This window comes from Schistocerca serialis, chromosome 1 (assembly GCF_023864345.2).
Source record: "Schistocerca serialis cubense isolate TAMUIC-IGC-003099 chromosome 1, iqSchSeri2.2, whole genome shotgun sequence".
Lineage (NCBI taxonomy): Eukaryota > Metazoa > Arthropoda > Insecta > Orthoptera > Acrididae > Schistocerca > Schistocerca serialis.
Genome location: NC_064638.1, coordinates 607,582,637 through 607,603,519, shown reverse-complemented (window position 1 = coordinate 607,603,519; position 20,883 = coordinate 607,582,637). Strand labels below are relative to the sequence as shown.

Sequence of the window (20,883 nt, the reverse complement as noted above, 5' to 3'; positions counted from 1 at the left end):
TAATTAAATGTGAAAGAAAGAAAAGAGAAAGCACATGTTTCTAATATGTATGGGAATTAGGACATACGTCCAAAACTCCTTCTCTGTCCTGTCTTATGTCAATCTGTCCCTCTCCCTTTCTTTACTCTGTCCACGCCCTCCTTTCCATTTTCTACGTCCCTTTCCTGCCACCCCTCTGTCCATCTTCTCTTCCCCCTCTCTCTGACCTTAAGCTTTGTTTATTGTTACTGCAAATTCAGATTCTGTATCAGTATTCTAATCATAAACCAATAAGCCATGAATACAACTTTCCTGTCAGCCTATTAGCTAACATCTCACTATTTTGTGTGTGTGTGTGTGTGTGTGTGTGTGTGTGTGTGTGTGTGTGTGTGTGTGTGTGTGTGTGTTTGCTAAAAATATATAGTCTATATGTGTCTAAACATTTATTACAAACATAGAAAAATTTGAAGTATCAGAAATATATATTTATATATTATACCTATTAAAATATATATATGTTAAAAAATAAGTACCTAAAAACACATCTGTACTGGAATTCATCACTGTGTCAAAATTTCAAAGCAATAGGTCACAAACTTTCAGAGAGTAATGATTTTTAACAGACCAACATCTACATTTACATTTTCCCTTTTATCACATGTATACCATACAGCATTCCAATAGGTATATAAAAACACATGAGTATTCAAATGCAATGTTGTGTCAAAATTTCAAAGCAATTTTACGTACCTAATCTCTTAATATAAGGGGCTTTCAAAAAGAAACGAGCTGGAGGTCTAATTACAGAAACCAGTAACTGTATGTTAGAAGTATTGACCTTCGCTGTTGAGACACTTGTCCCACTGTGACACAAGACAGTGAATGGCTGTCTCGTAAAATTCCCAGGGCTGCGATATTAACCAGTTCCTCACGTACAGCTGGATGTCATCATCCAAGGTGAATCGTTTGCCCCTTAGAGCCTTTTTAAAGGGACCAAAAATGGTGTAATCTTCTGATTCACTTCATGTAGCACAGGACAACAGTGAATGCCCAGCATTACTCGCAGACCTTGACCACCCTTCGCCAAGCGATCAAATCAAAATGACCAGGCAATCTCAACCATGGGGTCATTCTGCTCCATGACAATGCAAAGCCTCCTACAGCCAACGCAGTCACGGCACTCTTGCAGAAATTCAAATGAGAGGTTCTTGGCCGCCCTCCATACAGTCCAGACCTCTCTCCCTGTGGTTACGCCATTTTTGGTCCCCTTAAAAGAGTCGCTGAGGGGCAAACGATTCACCTCGGATGACGACGTCCAGCTGTATGTGCAGCACTGGTTAACATCGCAGACCCAGGAAATTTATGAGACAGCCATTCACTGGCTTGTGTCACAGTGGGACAAGTGTCTCAACAGCCAGGGTCAATACTTCTAACATACAGGTCAATACTTCTAACATACAGGTACTGGTTTCTTTAATTATGACTCCAGCTTGTTTCTTTTTGAACACCCATTATATATATAATACATAATTTTTAATCAATTTAATAACAGCAAAATGTTGTTACAAAAGATCTCAAAATACATAAGTGCCAAAATTTCAAAGCAATTGGTCGAGAATTTTCGGAATACATGATTTTGGGAAGAGAGAAAAAAAAGAATTATATTTTTATTTATATAGATGTATACAGCACTCACAATCAGTACTGCATATCTTACTTGTATTCCAAAACTAATTCAGTTGCCGGCAGAAATGTGATATTGTTAAAAAGCCAAACAGCATTCATTAAAGGCAAAAAAAATTGTAATAGAGTTTAATGGCTGATCAATAGCACGGTAATCAGAAGCTCATGTTTAACAAGTGATACCTGACAAGTTCTCCAATTAATATCACAGATAAATATAAACATGCATAACAATAATGGAACAAACACAATTTTAATTTCAATATTATGAAAAGGATAGATTGTTACTCTCCACACGGAGGAGGCGTTCTGACGCAGATTTTGGACTAAAAAGTCCTTCTTCAGAAATAAAAACCACACAAACACAACTTGCATACACGCATGGCCCCTGTCTCCGGCATCTGTGGCCCGACTCAGAGAGAGTCGCCATGTAGGTGTGAGTTGTGCTCCTGCGAATGTGTGTCCATTTTCTATTTCCACAGAAAGAATTTTTTGTTGGAAAGCTTAAATGTTTAGCAGTGTTTTCATTGTGCCTATCTGTGACTTAGGCCTCCCCTATGTGGTGCACACCGGTCTATCCTTTTGAAACTGGACAGACAAAACATCGTCTCACCAAACAGTGGCAGGAGAATACATATATGATTATACAGAAATCTGCAAGCTTCTGGAGCAGGTGGCTACTTCTGGCAGATGGGCTGAAGGGGAAGGAAGAGGAGTGAAGGAAAAGAACTGGTTAGGTTTAGAAAGTGGTGAGAGTTGAGAAAAGTTGCCCAGAACCCCCTGGTCAGGGGAGATTTACCACACAGTATGACTGGTTGTTAGGGACTGCACCAGATAGATTTGAAAACCTGAGAGCTTAAAGGTGGAAAAAAGGACAATAACAATACAGAGATTTCTGACAAAAAATTGTGCATGAGTTAATCAGAGCAGAAAGTTACATGCTTTGTATGTGGTAGAAAAGGGGAGGGGGTGGGGAGGGAGGGGGGGGGGGGAGAATAGACAGGTCAGAAAATAGAAGATATAGGAGACTTAAAGGAAGAGAAGAAAGGAATACTAAGTCTGAAGAAATCAGTGTAAATGAAAGCCAGGTTGGTGGCGAGAATCAAGGACATGTTGCAATGCCAATTCCTGCTTGCTGTGTCCAAAGAAACTGGTGTCTGGGGGAAGAATCCAGGTAGCATGTGTGGTGAAACAGGCATCAAGGTCATAACTGTCACGTGCAGCACGCTCTGCAACAGGTTACTGCATGCTGCCCATATACACCTAATGTCCATTCATCCTGAATGATAATTTGGTGGTAGTTGTGAAAATGTAAAAAGGTGAATGGTGTTTACATAACAGCTGGTACAATATGTGTCGTTTCACATGTGGCTCTCCCTTTGCTAGTAGATTTTTTATCACTTATGGAGCTGGTATGCGTTCTCTGCAACATGACAGTCATAGTCTTGTTACATGTTTCACTACAGGTGCCATCTGGATTTATCCCCCAGAAAACACGTTCTCAGACCTCTGCAGGTGGGAACTGGTGTTACAGCACATCCTTGGTCCTTTCCATCCTTCTGGCCTTAATTTACACTGATTTCTTTGGTTTCCATATTCATTTATTCACTCTCTTTCAGTTTTCTATATGTTTGATTTTCTGACCTGTCTATCCCCCCGCCCCCCGCCCCCCACCTCTAATGCACACAAAGCACTTAGATTTCCGCTCTTCATGCTGAATGTTGTTTCAGTAACCTCAGTATTGCTATTGCCCTATCTTCCATCTTTAAGCTCTCAGATTTTCATATCTCATATGGTGAAGACCCCATCAATCGGCCTTTCCTTCTCATCCCGTCCATTAAGTCTTCCCTAGCCCAGGGTTCTGGACAACTTCAAAATTTCTGGCAGAAGAAGGAGACACCCATTCCAAAAGCCTGCTAACGTCTATACATTTATATGAGAGTTCTCCTCTCACAACTTGGTGAGTATTTTTTTTTTTCTATTAAATTATATTTTATTTTCAAAAACGGATAATTTTCGTTGATATATCCTTTTGATAATACTGCTCTTATTCCATTCTGGACTTTGCATTTTTAGTTTCAGCTCACGCAGCACAAAATTATTATCAAGGATTTAAATGGCTCTGGTATGCAAGCAGATAAAGTTACACTTTAACAGAACTGCACAGAAACAATTTCTGAAGACAGTTCTTCAAGATAAACACACACTCATTTCCTGAAGACAATGTCCACCTTTACTGGTCTGAAAAAGCATTGTGATGAGCGCACCAAGGTCACATTGTAAAGTACAGAGGACATAGACATTCAAATCACTGGGTGTATCACTTTGTAGGGATAGGAAAAGGAATGATCAAATAGGTTCAATCGTGGCTAAAGCAGGTGGTAGACTTCAGTTTATTGGTACATTACTGGGGAAATGCTGCAAGTTTACAGAAGAGTTTGCCTCCTCATGCGACAGGTTCTAGTATATTGCTTAGGTGTGGGGGACCCTTATCTAACAGGGAATACTGAATATATAAGAGAAGGGCAGCACAAATGGTCACAGGTTTGTTTAATCCATGGGGGAGTGTCACAGAGACACTGAAGAAACCAAACTGGCAGACTCTTGATGACAGACATGAACTATTCCAAGAAAGTCTAACTATTCCAAGAAAGTCTAAGAACTGAAATGGCAGACTCTTGAAGACAGACATAAACCATACCAAGAAAGTCTATAAAGAAAGTTTCAAGAACCGGCTTTAAATGCTTACTCTAGGGATACACTAGAATGCCTTACGTATAGCTCACATAGGGATTGTGAGGATAAGCTTAGAATAATACTACACCCACAGAAGCATTTATATGCAAATGTAAGTTTGTAGTGGTTGATTGTTTTAAAGGAGGGGTGGAAGAGACCAAACTGCAAGGTCATAGGTCCATTGTTCCCAGTAAAGTAACTAAACAAGGGAAAGCAGAAATGAAAGAGACATACAGCACAATAACAGGAGAATGGAAGAACCAGATGAATGACAGAAGGACAACAAATACTACTATGCACAAAACAGGAAAAGAAAACCACAGAGAGAAGCAAGAAACAGGTAGAAGGGGTAAAAACAAGAGAGCAGATGACCGTGGCTGGTCGAGCTCAAGAATAAAACGGAAAAGAAAGCCACTCTGCGACACATTAAAACATCAGCCTAATAGCATTAGAGTGGAGAACACAAAGGGACAAAGGACATGCACTAAAACTTCAATAGAATGATAAAACCCACTGTCATGTATAAAACGTAAAACTAATTTAGCTGATGAGGTGTTGTCAGCTAAAATTAATGGCAACGAGTTCGGTAACTGAAGTGTCCATTGCAGGGAAGCAAAAATAGGACAGCTCACCAAGATATGGGCCACTGTCAGCCGGGCACCGCACTGACACTGAGATGGCTCATCACGGCGCAGGAGGTAGCCTTGTACCACCCACGTGTGGCCAATGCAGAGCCAACAGAGAACCACAGAGTCCCTGCGTGAGGCCCACGTGGAGGTCTTCCACACATTTGTAGTCTCCTTAATGGCATGCGGTTTGTTGTGCGTAATGAGGTTATGCCATTCTGTCTCCCAAAGACGCAAAACCTTGCAGCGTAGTGCTGAACGCAGGTCAGTTGCAGAGAAGCTAATAATCTCCATAAGCGGTTTCCGCATAGCCTGTTTGGCCAGCCTGTCAACAAGTTTGTTGCCTGGGATTACGACGTGACCGGGGTTCCAGGGCATAAATGGACTCCTGATGGTCGCCACCAAAGAATGATGAGGGTAGCACAGGTCGATAGCTTGTAGGCTGCTCAAGGAGTCAGTACACAGAAGAAACGACTCACCAGGGCATGAACAGATGTGCTCAAGAGCACGAGATATAGCCACTAGCTCGGCAGTGAAACCACTGCAGCCATCGGGCAAGAAATGCTGCTCAATATGTCCTCCATGGACACATGCAAGGCCGAAGTGATCATCAGCCATCGAGCTGTCGGTGTAAACCACTTCATGGCCTCGGTGCCTGCCAAGAATTGATAGCAAGTGGCAGCAGAGAGCCGCGGGGTTAACTGAGTCCTTAGGGCCATGTGAAAGGCCCAGGTGAAGCCGTGGCCTAGGTGTACACCATGAATGTGTACGTGAATGGACCTCAAGTATAGGTGGAAAAAGCCAAGGACTCCACTTCAGAAAGAAGAGATCAGACACGAACTGCAATTGGAAGCCCTGACCTGGGCCACTGATGGGGGAGATGAACCGCCGTGAGTGGGAAAAAGAGATGGTAATTCGCATGCGCAGGAGAACTACGAACATGTGCAACGTAACTGGCCAGCAGTTATGCACGCCTAACCTGCACTGGAAGGACTTCGGCCTCCACCAGGACATTGGTCACCGGACTCGTCCTAAAAGCTCCTGTCACTTGGCGATGCCACAGTGGTGCACTGGGTCAAGTAAATGCAACGCTGATGGTGCCACCGAACTATAAACCACACTCCCATAGACAAGGTGGGATTGAACAAGGGCTCCGTAGAGCTGCAGCAGTGTAGAGTGATTTGCACCCCAGTTGGTGTTGCTCAGGCAGTGGAGGGCATTGAGGTGCTGCCAGCACTTCGACTACATTGAGTGGATTGTCATTAAGGTAAAGTTCTGGTTCCGCATGAACAGTACGACACCAACATAAGTACGTAAAACATGACTTTGCGGCTGAAAACTGGAAACCATGGGCTAGAGCCCATGACTGCGCCTTGTGAATGGCTCCCTGTAGGTGCCGCTCAGTAACACCAGTACTGGTGGAGCAGTACAAAATGCAGAAGTCATCTGCATACAGAAAGGGTGAGACGGATGGCCCTACAGCTGCTGCTAGACCGTTAAGAGCCACTAAAAATAGAGATACATTTAATACAGAGCCCTAGGGAACTTCATTCTCCTGGATATTGGGGGAACTATGGGAGGCACCAAAATGGACATGGAAAGTACGAAGCAACAGGAGATTTTGGATAAAAATCGGGAGCGGGCCTCGGAGACCCCACTCGTATGATGTGGCAAGGATATGATGTTGCCAGGTCATCATACGCTTTTCATAAATCAAAAACGACGGTAATCAGGTGTTGGCCTCTGGAAAAGTCTGTTTGGATGGCAGACTCGAGGGACACAAGATTATCAGTGGTAGAGTGACCCTGACGGAAGCCGCCCTGACATGGAGCCAATAGGCCACGTGACTCCAGGACCCAACCCAACCGCTGACACACCATACGTTCCAGCAGCTAACAAAGAATGTTGGTGAGGCTGATGGGCCAATAGCTATCAACATGAAGCGGGTTTTTACCGGGTTTGAACACCAGAATGATGGTGCTCTCCTGTAAATGCTATGGAAAGATGCTATCGCACCAGATCCGGTTGAAGATGACGGGGAGATGTCGCTTGTAGTCAGATGAGAGATGTTTAATCATCTGACTGTGGATCCAATCTGGCCCAGGAGCAGTGTAGGGGCAATGTGTGAGGGCACTAAGAACCTCCCACTCCATAAATGGGGCATTATAGGATTCACTGTAGCATGTAGTGAACAAGAGGACTTTGCCTTCCAGCCACCATTTGGGAGTGTGAAAAGCTGGAGGATAATTCTCTGATGAAGAGGCTCAAGCATAGTGCTCAGCACAGTGCTCGGCAATTGCAGTTGCGTCTGTAGATAACACGCTATTTATGTTAACACCGGGAACACCTTTTGGGTTCTGGTACACGAAAAAACGTTTGATCCTTTCCCAGACTTGGGAAGGTGACATATGGAACCCAATGGTCGAGACATATCTCCCTCAACACTCCTGCTTCTGTCATTTGACAAGTTGGCCAACGCAAGCACGGAGCTGTTTAAAGGCTATGAGTTGCTCCAGGAAAGGGTGCCACTTATGCCGCTGTAGAGCTCGCCGAAGCTCCTTAATTGCTACTGCAACTTCCAGCGACCACAGAGGGACTGCCTTTCACCGGGAGCCCCCAAAGAGGGACGGACTCCGTTTTCTGCTGCAAAAAGGATTGTTGTAGTCAAATGCTCAATCTTCACATCGATGGTCCCGTGTGGAGGAGATTCAATGGTGACAGTAGAGGCGAAAGTTTCTCAGTCCGCCTTATTTAAGGCTCATCTCGGCAGGCGTCCATGGGCCTAATGCCGGGTTTGTAGTGGACAATCTGTTAAAGTCTCCTATTATTTTGTGGCTGACAATCTGTTTACGTGCCTCTGTGGAACTGAAACCACCAGTTACCAACAATGGTTGGCTGAGGAACATGGTCTGCTTACTCATGTTACCAATTTCAAAACAGTGATGGTCATGCAGGATCCATCAGCTTCCAGTACTTCTGGTGAACAATTACATTACAGGACCACCATAGGATAGTGGTGGCAGTGTTGTGCTTTCCAGGACACACATCTGGCCTCTATGGGCACAATGATTATTAGAGGAGGCTCTAAGGTGTTATTAAAGGTGAGGATACTGCCAATATTACTGTTGACTACCTATGTCTACTCTGATGAGATCTTGCCTCTTGGATGTTCCATTTATAATGAGAATCCTTAAAATTTCAGACACATAGTCACTTAGCAATTTAAAATTTGGAAGAATTGAAGCTATAGCCCTTTGTAAAAGGAATAATTTCCTGAATTAAACTACATAAAGTTAGCATAGTGTAACTCAAATATTGCTTCAGCACTTACGTGAATAGAAATTAAATCTACCACCACTTGCATTTAATTTCTATACACGTAAATTGCTGAAGCAATATTTGAGTTACACTATGCTAACTGTATGTAGTTTAATTCAGGAAATTATTCCTTTTTACAAAGGACTATAGCTACTATAGGGACTATATCTACCACCACTTGCATCCTCCCCCCATGAACCATGGACCTTGACATTGGTGGGGAGGCTTGCGTGCCTCAACGATACAGATAGCCGTACCGTAGGTGCAACCATAACGGAGGGTTATCTGTTGAGAGGCCAGGCAAACGTGTGGTTCCTGAAGAGGGGCAGCAGCCTTTTCAGTAGTTGCATGGGCAACAGTCTGGATGATTGACTGATCTGGCCTTGTAACACTAACCAAAATGGCCTTGCTGTTCTGGTACTGTGAACGGCTGAAAGCAAGGGGAAACTACACCCGTAATTTTCCCGAGGGCATGCAGCTTTACTGTATGATTAAATGATGATGGCGTCCTCTTGGGTAAAATATTCCGGAGGTAAAATAGTCCCCCATTCGGATCTCCGGGCGGGGACTACTCAAGAGGACGTCATTATCAGAAGAAAGAAAACTGGCATTCTACGGATCGGAGCGTGGAATGTCAGATCCCTTAATCGGGCAGGTAGGTTAGAAAATTTAAAAAGGGAAATGGATAGGTTAAAGTTAGATATAGTGCGAATTAGTGAAGTTCGGTGGCAGGAGGAACAAGACTTCTGGTCAGGTGAATACAGGGTTATAAATACAAAATCAATGCAGGAGTACGTTTAATAATGAATAAAAAAAATAGGAGTGCGGGTAAGCTACTACAAACAGCATAGTGAATGTATTATAGTGGCCAAGATAGACACGAAGCCCGTGCCTACTACAGTAGTACAAGTTTATATGCCAACTAGCTCTGCAGATGATGAAGAAATTGAAGAAATGTATGATGAGTTAAAAGAAATTATTCAGGTAGTGAAGGGAGACGAAAATTTAAAAGTCATGAGTGACTGGAATTCGACAGTAGGAAAAGGGAGAGAAGGAAACATAGTAGGTGAATATGGATTGGGGCTAAGAAATGAAAGAGGAAGCCGTCTGTTAGAATTTTGCACAGAGCATAACTTAATCATAGCTAGCGTTTGGTTCAAGAATCATAAAAGAAGATTGTATACATGGAAGAATCCTGGAGATACTAAACGGTATCAGATAGATTATATAATGGTAAGACAGAGATTTAGGAACCAGGTTTTAAACTGTAAGACATTTCCAGGGGCAGATGTGAACTCAGACCACAATCTATTGGTTATGAACTGTAGATTAAAACTGAAGAAACTGCAAAAAGGCTGCAATTTAAGGAGATGGGACCTGGATAAACTGAAAGAACCAGAGGTTGTAGAGAGTTTGAGAGAGAGCATAAGGGAACAATTGACAGGAACGGGGGAAAGAAATACAGTAGAAGAAGAATGGGTAGCACTGAGAGATGAAATAGTGAAGGCAGCACAGGATCAAGTAGGTAAAAAGACGAGGGCTAATAGAAACCCTTGGGTAACAGAAGAAATATTGAATTTAATTGATGAAAGGAGAAAATATAAAAATGCAGTAAATGATGCAGGCAAAAAGGAATACAAACGTCTCAAAAATGAGATCGAAAGGAAGTGCAAAATGGCTAAGCAGGGATGGCTAGAGGACAAATGTAAGGATGTAGAAGCTTATCTCACTAGGGGTAAAATAGATACTGCTCACAGGAAAATTAAAGAGACCTTTCGAGAAAAGAGAACCACTTGTATGAATATCAAGAGCTTAGATGGAAACCCAGTTCTAACCAAAGAAGGGAAAGCAGAAAGGTGGAAGGAGTATATAGAGGGTCTATACAAGGGCGACGTACTGGAGGACAATATTATAGAAATGGAAGAGGATGTAGATGAAGATGAAATGGGAGATATGATACTGTGTAAAGAGTTTGACAGAGCACTGAAAGACCTGAGTTGAAACAAGGCCCCTGGAGTAGACAACATTCCATTAGAACTACTGACAGCCTTGGGAGAGCCAGTCCTGACAAAACTCTACCAGCTGGTGAGCAAGATGTATGAGACAGGCGAAATACCCTCAGACTTTAAGAAGCATATAATAATTCCAATCCCAAAGAAAGCAGGTGTTGACAGATGTGAAAATTACCGAACTATCAGTTTAATGAGTCACAGCTGCAAAATACTAACGCGAATTCTTTACAGACGACTGGAAAAGCTGATAGAAGCCGACCTCGGTGAAGATCAGTTCGGATACCATAGAAATGTTGGAACATGTGAGGCAATACTGACCCTACGACTTATCTTAGAAGAAAGATTAAGGAAAGGCAAACCTACGTTTCTAGGATTTGTGGACTTAGACAATGTTGATTGGAATACTCTCTTTCAAATTCTGAAGGTGGCAGGGGTAAAATACAGGGAGCGAAAGGCTATTTACAATTTGTACAGAAAGCACATGGCAGTTCTAAGAGTCGAGGGGCATGAAAGGGAAGCAGTGGTTGGGAAGGGAGTGAGACAGGGTTGTAGCCTATCCCCAATGTTATTCAATCTGTATATTGAGCAAGCAATAAAGGAAACAAAAGAAGAGTTCGGAGTAGGTATTAAAATCCATGGAGAAGAAATAAAAACTTTGAGGTTCACCGATGACATTGTAATTCTGTCAGAGACAGCAAAGGACTTGGAAGAGCAGTTGAACGGAATGGACAGTGTCTTGAAAGGAGGGTATAAGATGAACATCAACAAAAGCAAAACGAGGATAATGGAATGTAGTCGAATTAAGTCGGGTAATGCTGAGGGAATTAGATTAGGAAATGAGACACTTAAAGTAGTATAGGAGTTTTGCTATTTGGGGAGCAAAATAACTGATGATGGTCGAAGTAGAGAGGATATAACATGTAGACTGGCAATGGCAAGGAAAGCGTTTCTGAAGAAGAAAAATTTGTTAACATTGAGTATAGATTTAAATGTCAGGAAGTTGTATCTGAAAGTATTTGTATGGAGTGTAGCCATGTATGGAAGTGAAACGTGGACGATAAATAGTTTACACAAGAAGAGAATAGAAGCTTTCGAAATGTGGTGCTACAGAAGAATGCTGAAGATTAGATGGGTAGATCACATAACTAATGAGGAGGTATTGAATAGAATTGGGGAGACCAGGAGCTTGTGGCACAACTTGACTAGAAGAAGGGATCGGTTGGTAGGACATGTTATGAGACATGTAGGAATCACCAATTTAGTATTGGAGGGCAGCGTGGAGGGTAAAAATCGTAGAGGGAGACCAAGAGATGAATACACTAAGCAGATTCAGAAGGATGTAGGCTGCAGTAAGTACTGGGAGATGAAGAAGCTTGCACAGGATAGAGTAGCATGGAGAGCTGTATCAAACCAGTCTCAGGACTGAAGACCACAACAACACCACCACTTGCATAAATGGTTTATAAAGGGCACTGTGTAGTATCCAAACTGAAAATACGAACATACACAAAAAAAGTATCAAATAAGACATTTTAAATATCTGTAAACAGCATCATCAAAAATAAGAAGACAAGTAACAAAATTTGACTGTTTTCAACTAGGAAGACGGCATAGAAAACATCCATAAAAACAGAAACTGAATACACAACTTGAGCATTTATGAAGAGAGTGAGCTCAAAATAACAGTGTAAAGCAAAACTGAAAAGTTGTTGACAGTAATTCACATATCTTGTTGAATGGATCTAAAATAAATAAGTGGGAAGTTACAAGTAACAATTATCTTCATTTGTTGTGATTGTGGATAGCTTAGACAATGAGTAAGAGCAAAATAGCCTTGATTGTACATACTATCACAAAATTATATTTGATGAAAAATAAGATACATACAACTAGTTTATTTTTATAAACCACTAAATGAAAGACACAGTGTTACTTTTATAAACCACTAAATGAAAGACACAGTGTGCTACTCGGGCATTTTCAAGTACAGCCAACAGTCAGAGACAGCAACATCACTTTTTACGAAGCTTCTCGAAGAAAGTCTTTATATGGAATACGACACTGCTGAAGCAGACACCAATATGGAACATACCGTGACATACTCATTAATTCCCATGACCTACACACTGTAGTCACAACCACCAGATATTGTGTGAAGAGCAAAGTATGTGACTAGAGCAGTGTGTGAATTTCGACAAACATGACCCAAGTGTAAACAATCACTCTCCACCAACTAAGGATCTAAACTACAGGATACGTTTGTGCTTCCAAGTAATGTGATATGAAGACCGCAGTCTCACACCTCAGTCCAGTTTTTTTTGGGGACCCTGTAACTGCAGGTGAAATCGTCAGTGTAGGGACATTTTCTGACATAGTCACTCATCATATTGCAAGACAACAGTTAATGAATGGGGAGTAACTTAAGCTGGCAAGTATTTTGTACTACTGCAGAGCCTCTAATGCAAAGTGCATGGTGACGTAGCTACAATTTATAAATGAATAATAGCATTAACTTCAAATTATCCTCCATGATAACATAAAATTCAATCTGGCGAACAACATCTGCATGACAATAGGTCACAGCTCTCAAAAACAAAGAGAGACCGTGTGCAGGGAAAAGACATTTAAGGGGAGTTAGAACGGAAAAAAAAATTTTTTTCACATTTTCGGATTTTTCTCTCATTATAAAATTTGCAATTTTTTGAATAAAATTATATATATTTCACTTATAAACTCACATGGGAAGTATTTTATTTTTTTTTTAAATATAATCTACACCGGTTGAAAACATTAAAATTTTTACGTATATTACTTCAAGACCTAATGAAATCGGTAATTTTTTATATACAAGGCTGTGGATTGCTGTATTATAAAGGTTAAATTAGGTGTTTGTACTGCTAGCACTGTCAAAAACAGTATCGTATCATTTCATAGTATAAACACGCATTGTATGTCAAAGTGCTAATGTTTTTTCCAAGAAAAAGTGACGAATAAATTGTCAAATCTCTCAAAATGTAAAATATGACGCCAAAACGAAGTGTTTTTAAGAAACGTGGATTTTATAGTAACAGGTTTTCGAATAAAGGGAAACATTGTGTTCGACATGTGGCATGTGAAGTTACACTGAAATACAAGCAAACTTGTTAGTATCTAGAGAAAAAACCATTAGTGCTTCGAAGATTAAAATAAAATCTTGTGATAAACAGTTTTCTCAAAACATAAGTGATGTAAATGGGTGGTTAGGTTACATTCTGATAGATTTACACATCCTAATAAGAGTGTTAGGTGAATGTGTGTGTTGTAAAATTTGTGGAGGGGCTGTTAGTTTACATGAAGATAGATAGGTATCAAATGGACTAGCCAGGAAACTTAGTATTGATTGTGCCAGTTGTAGATACACTCATACATTTTGGAATTCTGGTAAGTGTAAAAATAATTATTTTGAAGTAAATGTTAGGTGGTTTTATGGATTGAGAGCTATTGGCAAAGGACACACTGCAGCAGATGAATATGCCACACCCACCTTGTAAAATCGAGAAGTATGCAGGATTTATTGGAGCTGCTGTGAAATCTGTTGTATGTGAGTCAATGAAGGGTGCTGCAAATGAAGCTGTTGAAATAAATGATGGTATGACTGATATACCAGTAGCTTTTGATGGCACTTGGCAGAAGCATAGCTACAGTTCTAAGAATTCTATTGCTACAGTGACCAGTGTGGATACTGGAAAGGTAATAGATTTCCAGATTTTAACCAAACATCGTTATAAGTGTAAATCAGGAAATGAAGAAGGCCATATCTGTGACAGAAATTATGAAGGTACAAGTGGTGGTATGGAGGTCTCTGCAGTTACTGAAATATTTAGTTGATCTGTGAACAAAAGGGGAGTGTGTTACACTAAGTTCTTAGGAGATGGAGACTCAAAGGCATATAATAGTGTAGTAGCCACTCAGCCTTATGGTGGGAAGATATCACAAAACTGGAATGTGGTGGTACTGTCCAGGAGAGGATGGGCACCAGGTTGAGGAAGCTGAAACAAAGTTTGAGAGACAAGAAACTTTCTTATCGTAAAACCATAAGAGACAGGCTGACAGACAAAATGATTGATGAACTACAGCAGAATTATGGGATGGACATTAGAAATAATACTGACAATTTGTTGAAAATGCAGCAGGCAGTATGGGCTACCTTCTTCCACAGACAGTCAACTGATGAAAAACCAGTACACCACCTTTGCCCTCCTGGACCTGATTCATGGTGCAATTACTGCAATGCCCAGTACTCAAACAGTTCATACAGCCATAAACATTACATATCAGCAGCAGTCATGGATATCATAAAACCTATTAACAGAGACCTGGCAAATCCTGAATTGCTGAAGAAGTGTCTGCATGGTCAGATTCAAAATCCCAATGAGTCATTCAATAATATTATATGGACTCGCCTACTATAAAATGTCTTTGTTGGAATGAAGACACTAAAGTGGGGGGTCAGTGATGCTGTTATTGCTTTTAATGATGGTAACATTGGTAGGGTGAAAGTGCTACAGTATATGGGAATTAATCCTGGAGCAAACTGCATCTGAGAACTTGAACGGCTGGACAAGGTTCACATTGATAAAGCAGGGTAATCAGCATAGTTGGCCACTAAGGCATCCAGAAAGAAGAAACAACTTGGGAACAGTTCAAGAGAATAATATACAGTATGGTGCAGGTTGATTCCGAGTGACTACAACTAAAAAATTAAGCATATATTAAGTGAGTTACAATCTTTTGAAACTTTAGAAACCATTCCTGAAAATTTACATTTTCTGTTGCATTTTTCCGCAAATCTCAGAAACCACTTCGAGTAGAGTATTCAAATTTTCAGGGAGTAATAACATACATATCCCGAGTCTACTGAACTAAAAGAAGAACATAAAGTTATGTATAATTAAAATTATTTAGGGTACCGTACACAAAATTTTAACCGTGTGCTTAAAAAATTGTATTTCCAAAAGCAGTGGCTGAAATGCAATTATTGTGCTTCAGTAGTCTCAGAACATACCATTTAATGTCCTGTAAAAGTTTCATGTCAATGGCTACAGTGGTCCCTGAAATACACGGAAGCCAAGTCACTAAATTTAACATTGTTGGGATACGGCATTCCAACTACCCTTAAATATGACAATCGATTTACTTAGATTGTGGAGAGAGTTCTACTCTCACATACACAAGTTCACACAAGCACGTGTGTGCTCGCTCGCTCGCTCTCTCTCAAAGAAGGATGTTGTCCAAAAGCTAAGCAACCAGTGACCCAGTATAGAGGGTGTAAGCAATAGCTGTTTACAACATACAACAGTGACACAGGACACTTGTGGCATAGTAAGCCAGGAAACAGCTCCAAATTGGTCTACAAAAGCCACCTAAGTTACAGCACATGCACACATTTAAGACTTTGGATAAATGATCTTTGAATATTAAAAACCTCATCTTATTGCATTTATTATATGTAGAATTTATATTTGTGTAAATTTTACCTCAAAATGTTGTAAATTATAACACCATAGATTTAACAATTCAATCGCTTTGTTTGTCTGGCCTTTTTACAACAAAACTACTGTGCTCATAAGGTACGAATATCAATTTAGGCTCAACTGTAAACGTAATTAGTTTTTGCATGATGATAACGTAAGTCTTTTTTTCATTAGCCTCTCAGGACAGCTTAAATTAACAATGTCAACAAAATAGGTGGTGGAATAAGAGAGCAGAGGGTAATGAAAATCTCAGGCAGCATGCACGAGCTGTAATTTAGGTCAACGTAGTAAATTGTAAACAATTGACATTTACACCCTGTATAAATATGTTATAAACTAAGACAAAATTATATGAGAACAACATTTGAAATTAAAAGTTTGCTGTTAGCAACAAAGGGGGTGCAAGCCTGTGTGACTTGGAAGCATAATATAAATTCACATTTTGTAGAAGTATAAACCATCTTTTGCAGTAAATTATGTCCCTCATATTCAACACAAACATAACGTTTTATATAGTACATTTGGATATTAGCAAGTGTAACAATATCTTACAGTAGATACTCACCAATGATGAAGCACATCATTAACTAAGTAAATAATGTGTAGTTTCTGAGTGAACTGAGCTGCAGGATTTATAACTCTGGAAACAACAGAAAGACATTTCAATCACTTTAAATTCATTACTTTCTAAAGTATAAATTATTTCGAGTGTGCAAGAATGCAAATGGTCAAACATAATCTGCAAAACACTATTCGCTGAAAAAGGATAGGTGGGGAAAAAAAGGAAGAGTAAAATTGGCTTGGAGAGGGTTTGGTAAACCAAATATAGTTTTCAAACTGAATATCACAGTGTACTGAAACAGAAAATCTACAATCAGAGTATATTGCCAATTTTGAATCTATGACTGTGAGACATGCACTTTTAATGATAAAACCATTCCAAAACTAAAGGTTACTAAGTGAGCAATGGAGAGACACATTTTGAGAATTAGTAAGACAGATATGAAAATTAAAAAAAATTGAGTGGAAGACACAACTATAACGGTGCTGAAAACAAAATGGAGATGACCAGAAAACACAGTAAAAAATGGGTGGTTGTTGGAAGTCCTCTGCTGAATTCAAAAAGATAAGAAATGACTGGGACTATGATCTTATAGAAGATGTGTAGACAACAATAGAAATCTTTCAGGACCCACATGGCTATATATAATGTTGAAGTCTGTAATACATGAAAGGTCTAGGCCAGGGTTTATCTAGAGCTGAAATGATGACAATCAATTGTCAAATGTATAATAATTTTTCACCTTACACTTAACACTAGGCAAAGTTAAACTAGTTCGAGTTTTATCCTTATTTAAAAAGTCCTGCTATCCTTATGTGTTCCTTCCCCTGCGAAAAAGGTTAGAAAACACATTTGCTCTCTATTTTGTTCTTGTATACACAAACTGACCATATTCAGTGCATTGGTTTTATCAGCATATCCACTATACAACCTGTTATCATCTTTCAAGGTTACTGACTTTTTGATAAAAGACAATGTGTCAAAAGTGAACATAAAATAATACACTTATATATTAAGAGAGAGAGAGAGAGAGTGTGTGTGTGTGTGTGTGTGTGTGTGTACTGAGGTCTAAATTTCCAGCTAACTACATATTTAAAGGCTGTTAGTGGATTAGTGGCTCCAAAGATAGTGCCCAGACACTCAAGAGATGAGACAGGGACTGAAATTGAGGGTAGCAAAACAAAAACATAAGTGTTTAACTGCATTTGCAAATGTTTCTTTACCGATGAAAATCTAGTGTTATGGCCCCAATTTAATTGTTCCACTACTGCAAAAATGAGCAATATGGGTTTTAGTGTCAGTGGTGATGAGAAACAGCAGACACAGCAAAAACTGAACAAAGCTCTAGGTCCCAATGGTCTCTTTATAGATTCTATACCAATTACGTGGCTGAATTAGCCCCTCTTTTAACCAACCATGCATCCTTTGAACAAAACTCTGTATCCAGTAGTTGGAAGAAAGCAGAGGTCATACTCATCTATAATAAGAGTAGCAGAGGTGATCCATAAATCTACCATCCAGTATACTTGATATTCATCTGCTGTAGAATCCTAGAATATATTTTGAGCTCAAAGATAATTAGGTACTTTGAACAGAATGACCTCCACCATGCTTATCAGCAGGGATTCCGAAAATATCGATCATGTGATACTCAACTTACATTTTTCTCACACGACACCCAAAAAGCCATACATCTAAGCAGACAGCATTCCACAATTTCCAAAAAGCATTTACCTCCATAGAGTGCCTATAATTATTGTCAACAGTATGGTCAAATGGGTATAAAGTGAAATTTGTGTCTGACTTGAGGATTTATTGGTAGGGAAGACACATTGTGTTATCTGAGACAGATAGTCATCGAGGGATATAGAAGCAACTGCAACTGTGTTCTTAGGAAGTGCATTGGGACCCTTACTTTATCGCGTTTTTAATAAAAGACCTTGCAGACGATATTAATAGTAAACTCAGGCTTTTTGCAGATGATACAGTTATCTGTAAAGAAGTACTCGCTGAGAAAAGTTGCACAAATATTGAGCTGGACCTTGTAAGATTTCAAAGGGGTGTAACAATAGGCAACTTGCTTCAAATGTTCAGAAATTTAAAATTATGTACTTCACATAAACAAAAATACACAGTACTCTATGAATACAGCACCAACAAGTCACGACTGGAATCATTCAACTCATAGAAATACCTGAATGCAGCACTTTGTAGGGATATGAAACAGAAATTCTTCTGTTTTAATCCCTTATCTAATACCAACTGAATATGATAATGGTGATTCCTCAGTCCCCTTAACAGTCACAGAAGGTTGCAATTTCAGCAGTGGATTAAAAAAATTTGCATGTTTGTTCCTCAAACTGTTACAAAGGCCCAAAATCACACAGCTCTAAAAATCTCCAAATTTGCACTAATGTGTTTGCACTTATCATTCAGTTCCATACATTATGTTTTCTTTCACAAGCCATCTCTTTCACTTGACCTCCACCTCTAGAGAGAGAACTCCTATTGAAATGTGGCATATAATTTATATTTTGCAGCTAACTAGCAACAGTGTACAATGCCACTCACTTCTTTAGCAAGTATTGTGCGAGTACATGGTCCGAATGGGGAGATGAGTGCTGAAGAATCCACCCTTTTCCCGAAGAAATTGAATCTTTGGTGCAAGAGTCAATAATAGGCTGAAGGACTGCATCCAATTCAGAGAAGTTGATATTGGCCTCTGCAGCTGCCTGGTTCAGTGAATCATGTTGTGCCTTTCGTAAAGCTTCTTCAATCTGCCCCTGTTGCTGTTGCATTAGAACCTGCAAAGAAATACTGAATAAAACATCACCTGCATGGCATGTTAAGGACAAAAAATATATCTAAAAACTATAGGCCATAAGATAGCTTCTAGAAAGGAAAATTCAATTAAATCCGAGATTCTCCATACTGCCCCATACTCACTGGAAATAATTAATGGTCATACCTGAAAGACTACACTATACTGAGTAATCACTGAATTATGCTGGTACTTTGGAAAGTGTGATAGACATAACAGCATTAACGAAAATAAATTTCATGTGGTTCTTAAGATAATACTAGGACATATAACAAACTTTCTTATATATATTTTAAAGTTATAAGCTTAAGTTTCTTCTCAACATAATATTATGCAACATTAAGGCATGTATAGCAGTTGTGAACTAGCTTCAGTATACATGCACATTACATCTCTGTGTCCAGAAACCTTACCCATGATTTGATGGAATCCCAAAGCTCCCCACTGCATTTAAAGCCCTGCAATGAATGCCATTTTTTCACATTGGGGAAGAGGTAGTAATCATTGGTAACCAAATTGTGGTTGTTTGGGAAATAAACTCATTTCAAACTTGCTAACTACTCAAATTTTCAGATACTGAACTCTGTAACTCAACATGCCAATTATTTTTTTAACTCCTCACTGTAACTGTAAAATTGACTGTGGTGCCTCTTTCCATAAACAGAATCAACCAAACATTTAATAAAAGCCCCAAAAGTCTATGGCTCTCATCTTCACTGAGCACAAAGAGGAGGCAGAAGGGATGGAGGATGACAACCTAATGGTATTTCATGGGTTCTATGGACAACTTGTGTGATACTATTACTTATACTACCATTTCATCTCAACATCCAGATACAAAACTCATGTCTCTTCACCAGTAACAAATCCACACACAACTAAAGAACAAGAGCCACATCAATTCTATGGGTGTTACTATTGCCGAGAAGAAATTTTGGACTAAGTGTGCTCAAAACTTTAGCTAACCTAATATGTTAATTACAGTGTCAAACAAATCTTTGTGGATTGTGAGCAAAAGGATGTGTTAATTATGATCATGTGAAGTGTCTATTTTCTCCAAGTATTTTGTGCACTTTTTGCAGTAGTTCACTGGTGACTAGATTGTTATCCAATCTTCGTCTGGTTACACACATCACATTGTTCTGAATTGTGCAACATCTTAGCTTCACCCCAATGTCATTCATAATATTTTCTTCATAAATTTCCAATATCACGCTGAATGCCTGAGAGGCCTTTTTTATTATTATAGAAAATTAATGACTGAGCACTTCTCACAGTCAATGGTATTAGAAACAAAAGACATACAGGTCTGCAGGCTTTCATGGCCACTGTCACTGATGGAAAAATCTTACACATCATTATGCTGTGTCATATTCCACTCCATACTTCTCAAACGCTCAAAATTTTGATACCTCTGCTGGGATCTTCTTAAGGATTCCACTGGTGTTCTTGGACAACTGAACACTTTCAGAAGACAGTGTTGCACTGGCTTATATTGGGTTGGTGGATAAGCTTGTAGTTCTTTTCTACAAATTTAATAAACACAACAGACACACATAACGCAGACATAGAGTTTAGTCATCAATAATATATTCTCTTTCGCCATTTACAATTGTCTGCCAACAACAGGATA

At 39.7% G+C, this 20,883-nt stretch overlaps 1 protein-coding gene across 4 annotated transcripts in view; it reads right to left on the bottom strand.

Moving 5' to 3' along the window:
* Positions 1 to 20,883, bottom strand: part of LOC126477483 (calcium homeostasis endoplasmic reticulum protein) — a 352,133-nt gene that overhangs the window by 274,536 nt on the left and 56,714 nt on the right. For all 4 annotated transcript variants that reach the window (XM_050103620.1, XM_050103623.1, XM_050103621.1 and 1 more), the window contains 2 exons: positions 19,001 to 19,233; positions 16,433 to 16,507 (listed from right to left, as the gene is read on the bottom strand). In XM_050103620.1, coding sequence (XP_049959577.1) covers positions 16,433 to 16,507; positions 19,001 to 19,233 — 308 coding nt within the window. The remainder of the gene's footprint in view (positions 1 to 16,432; positions 16,508 to 19,000; positions 19,234 to 20,883) is intronic.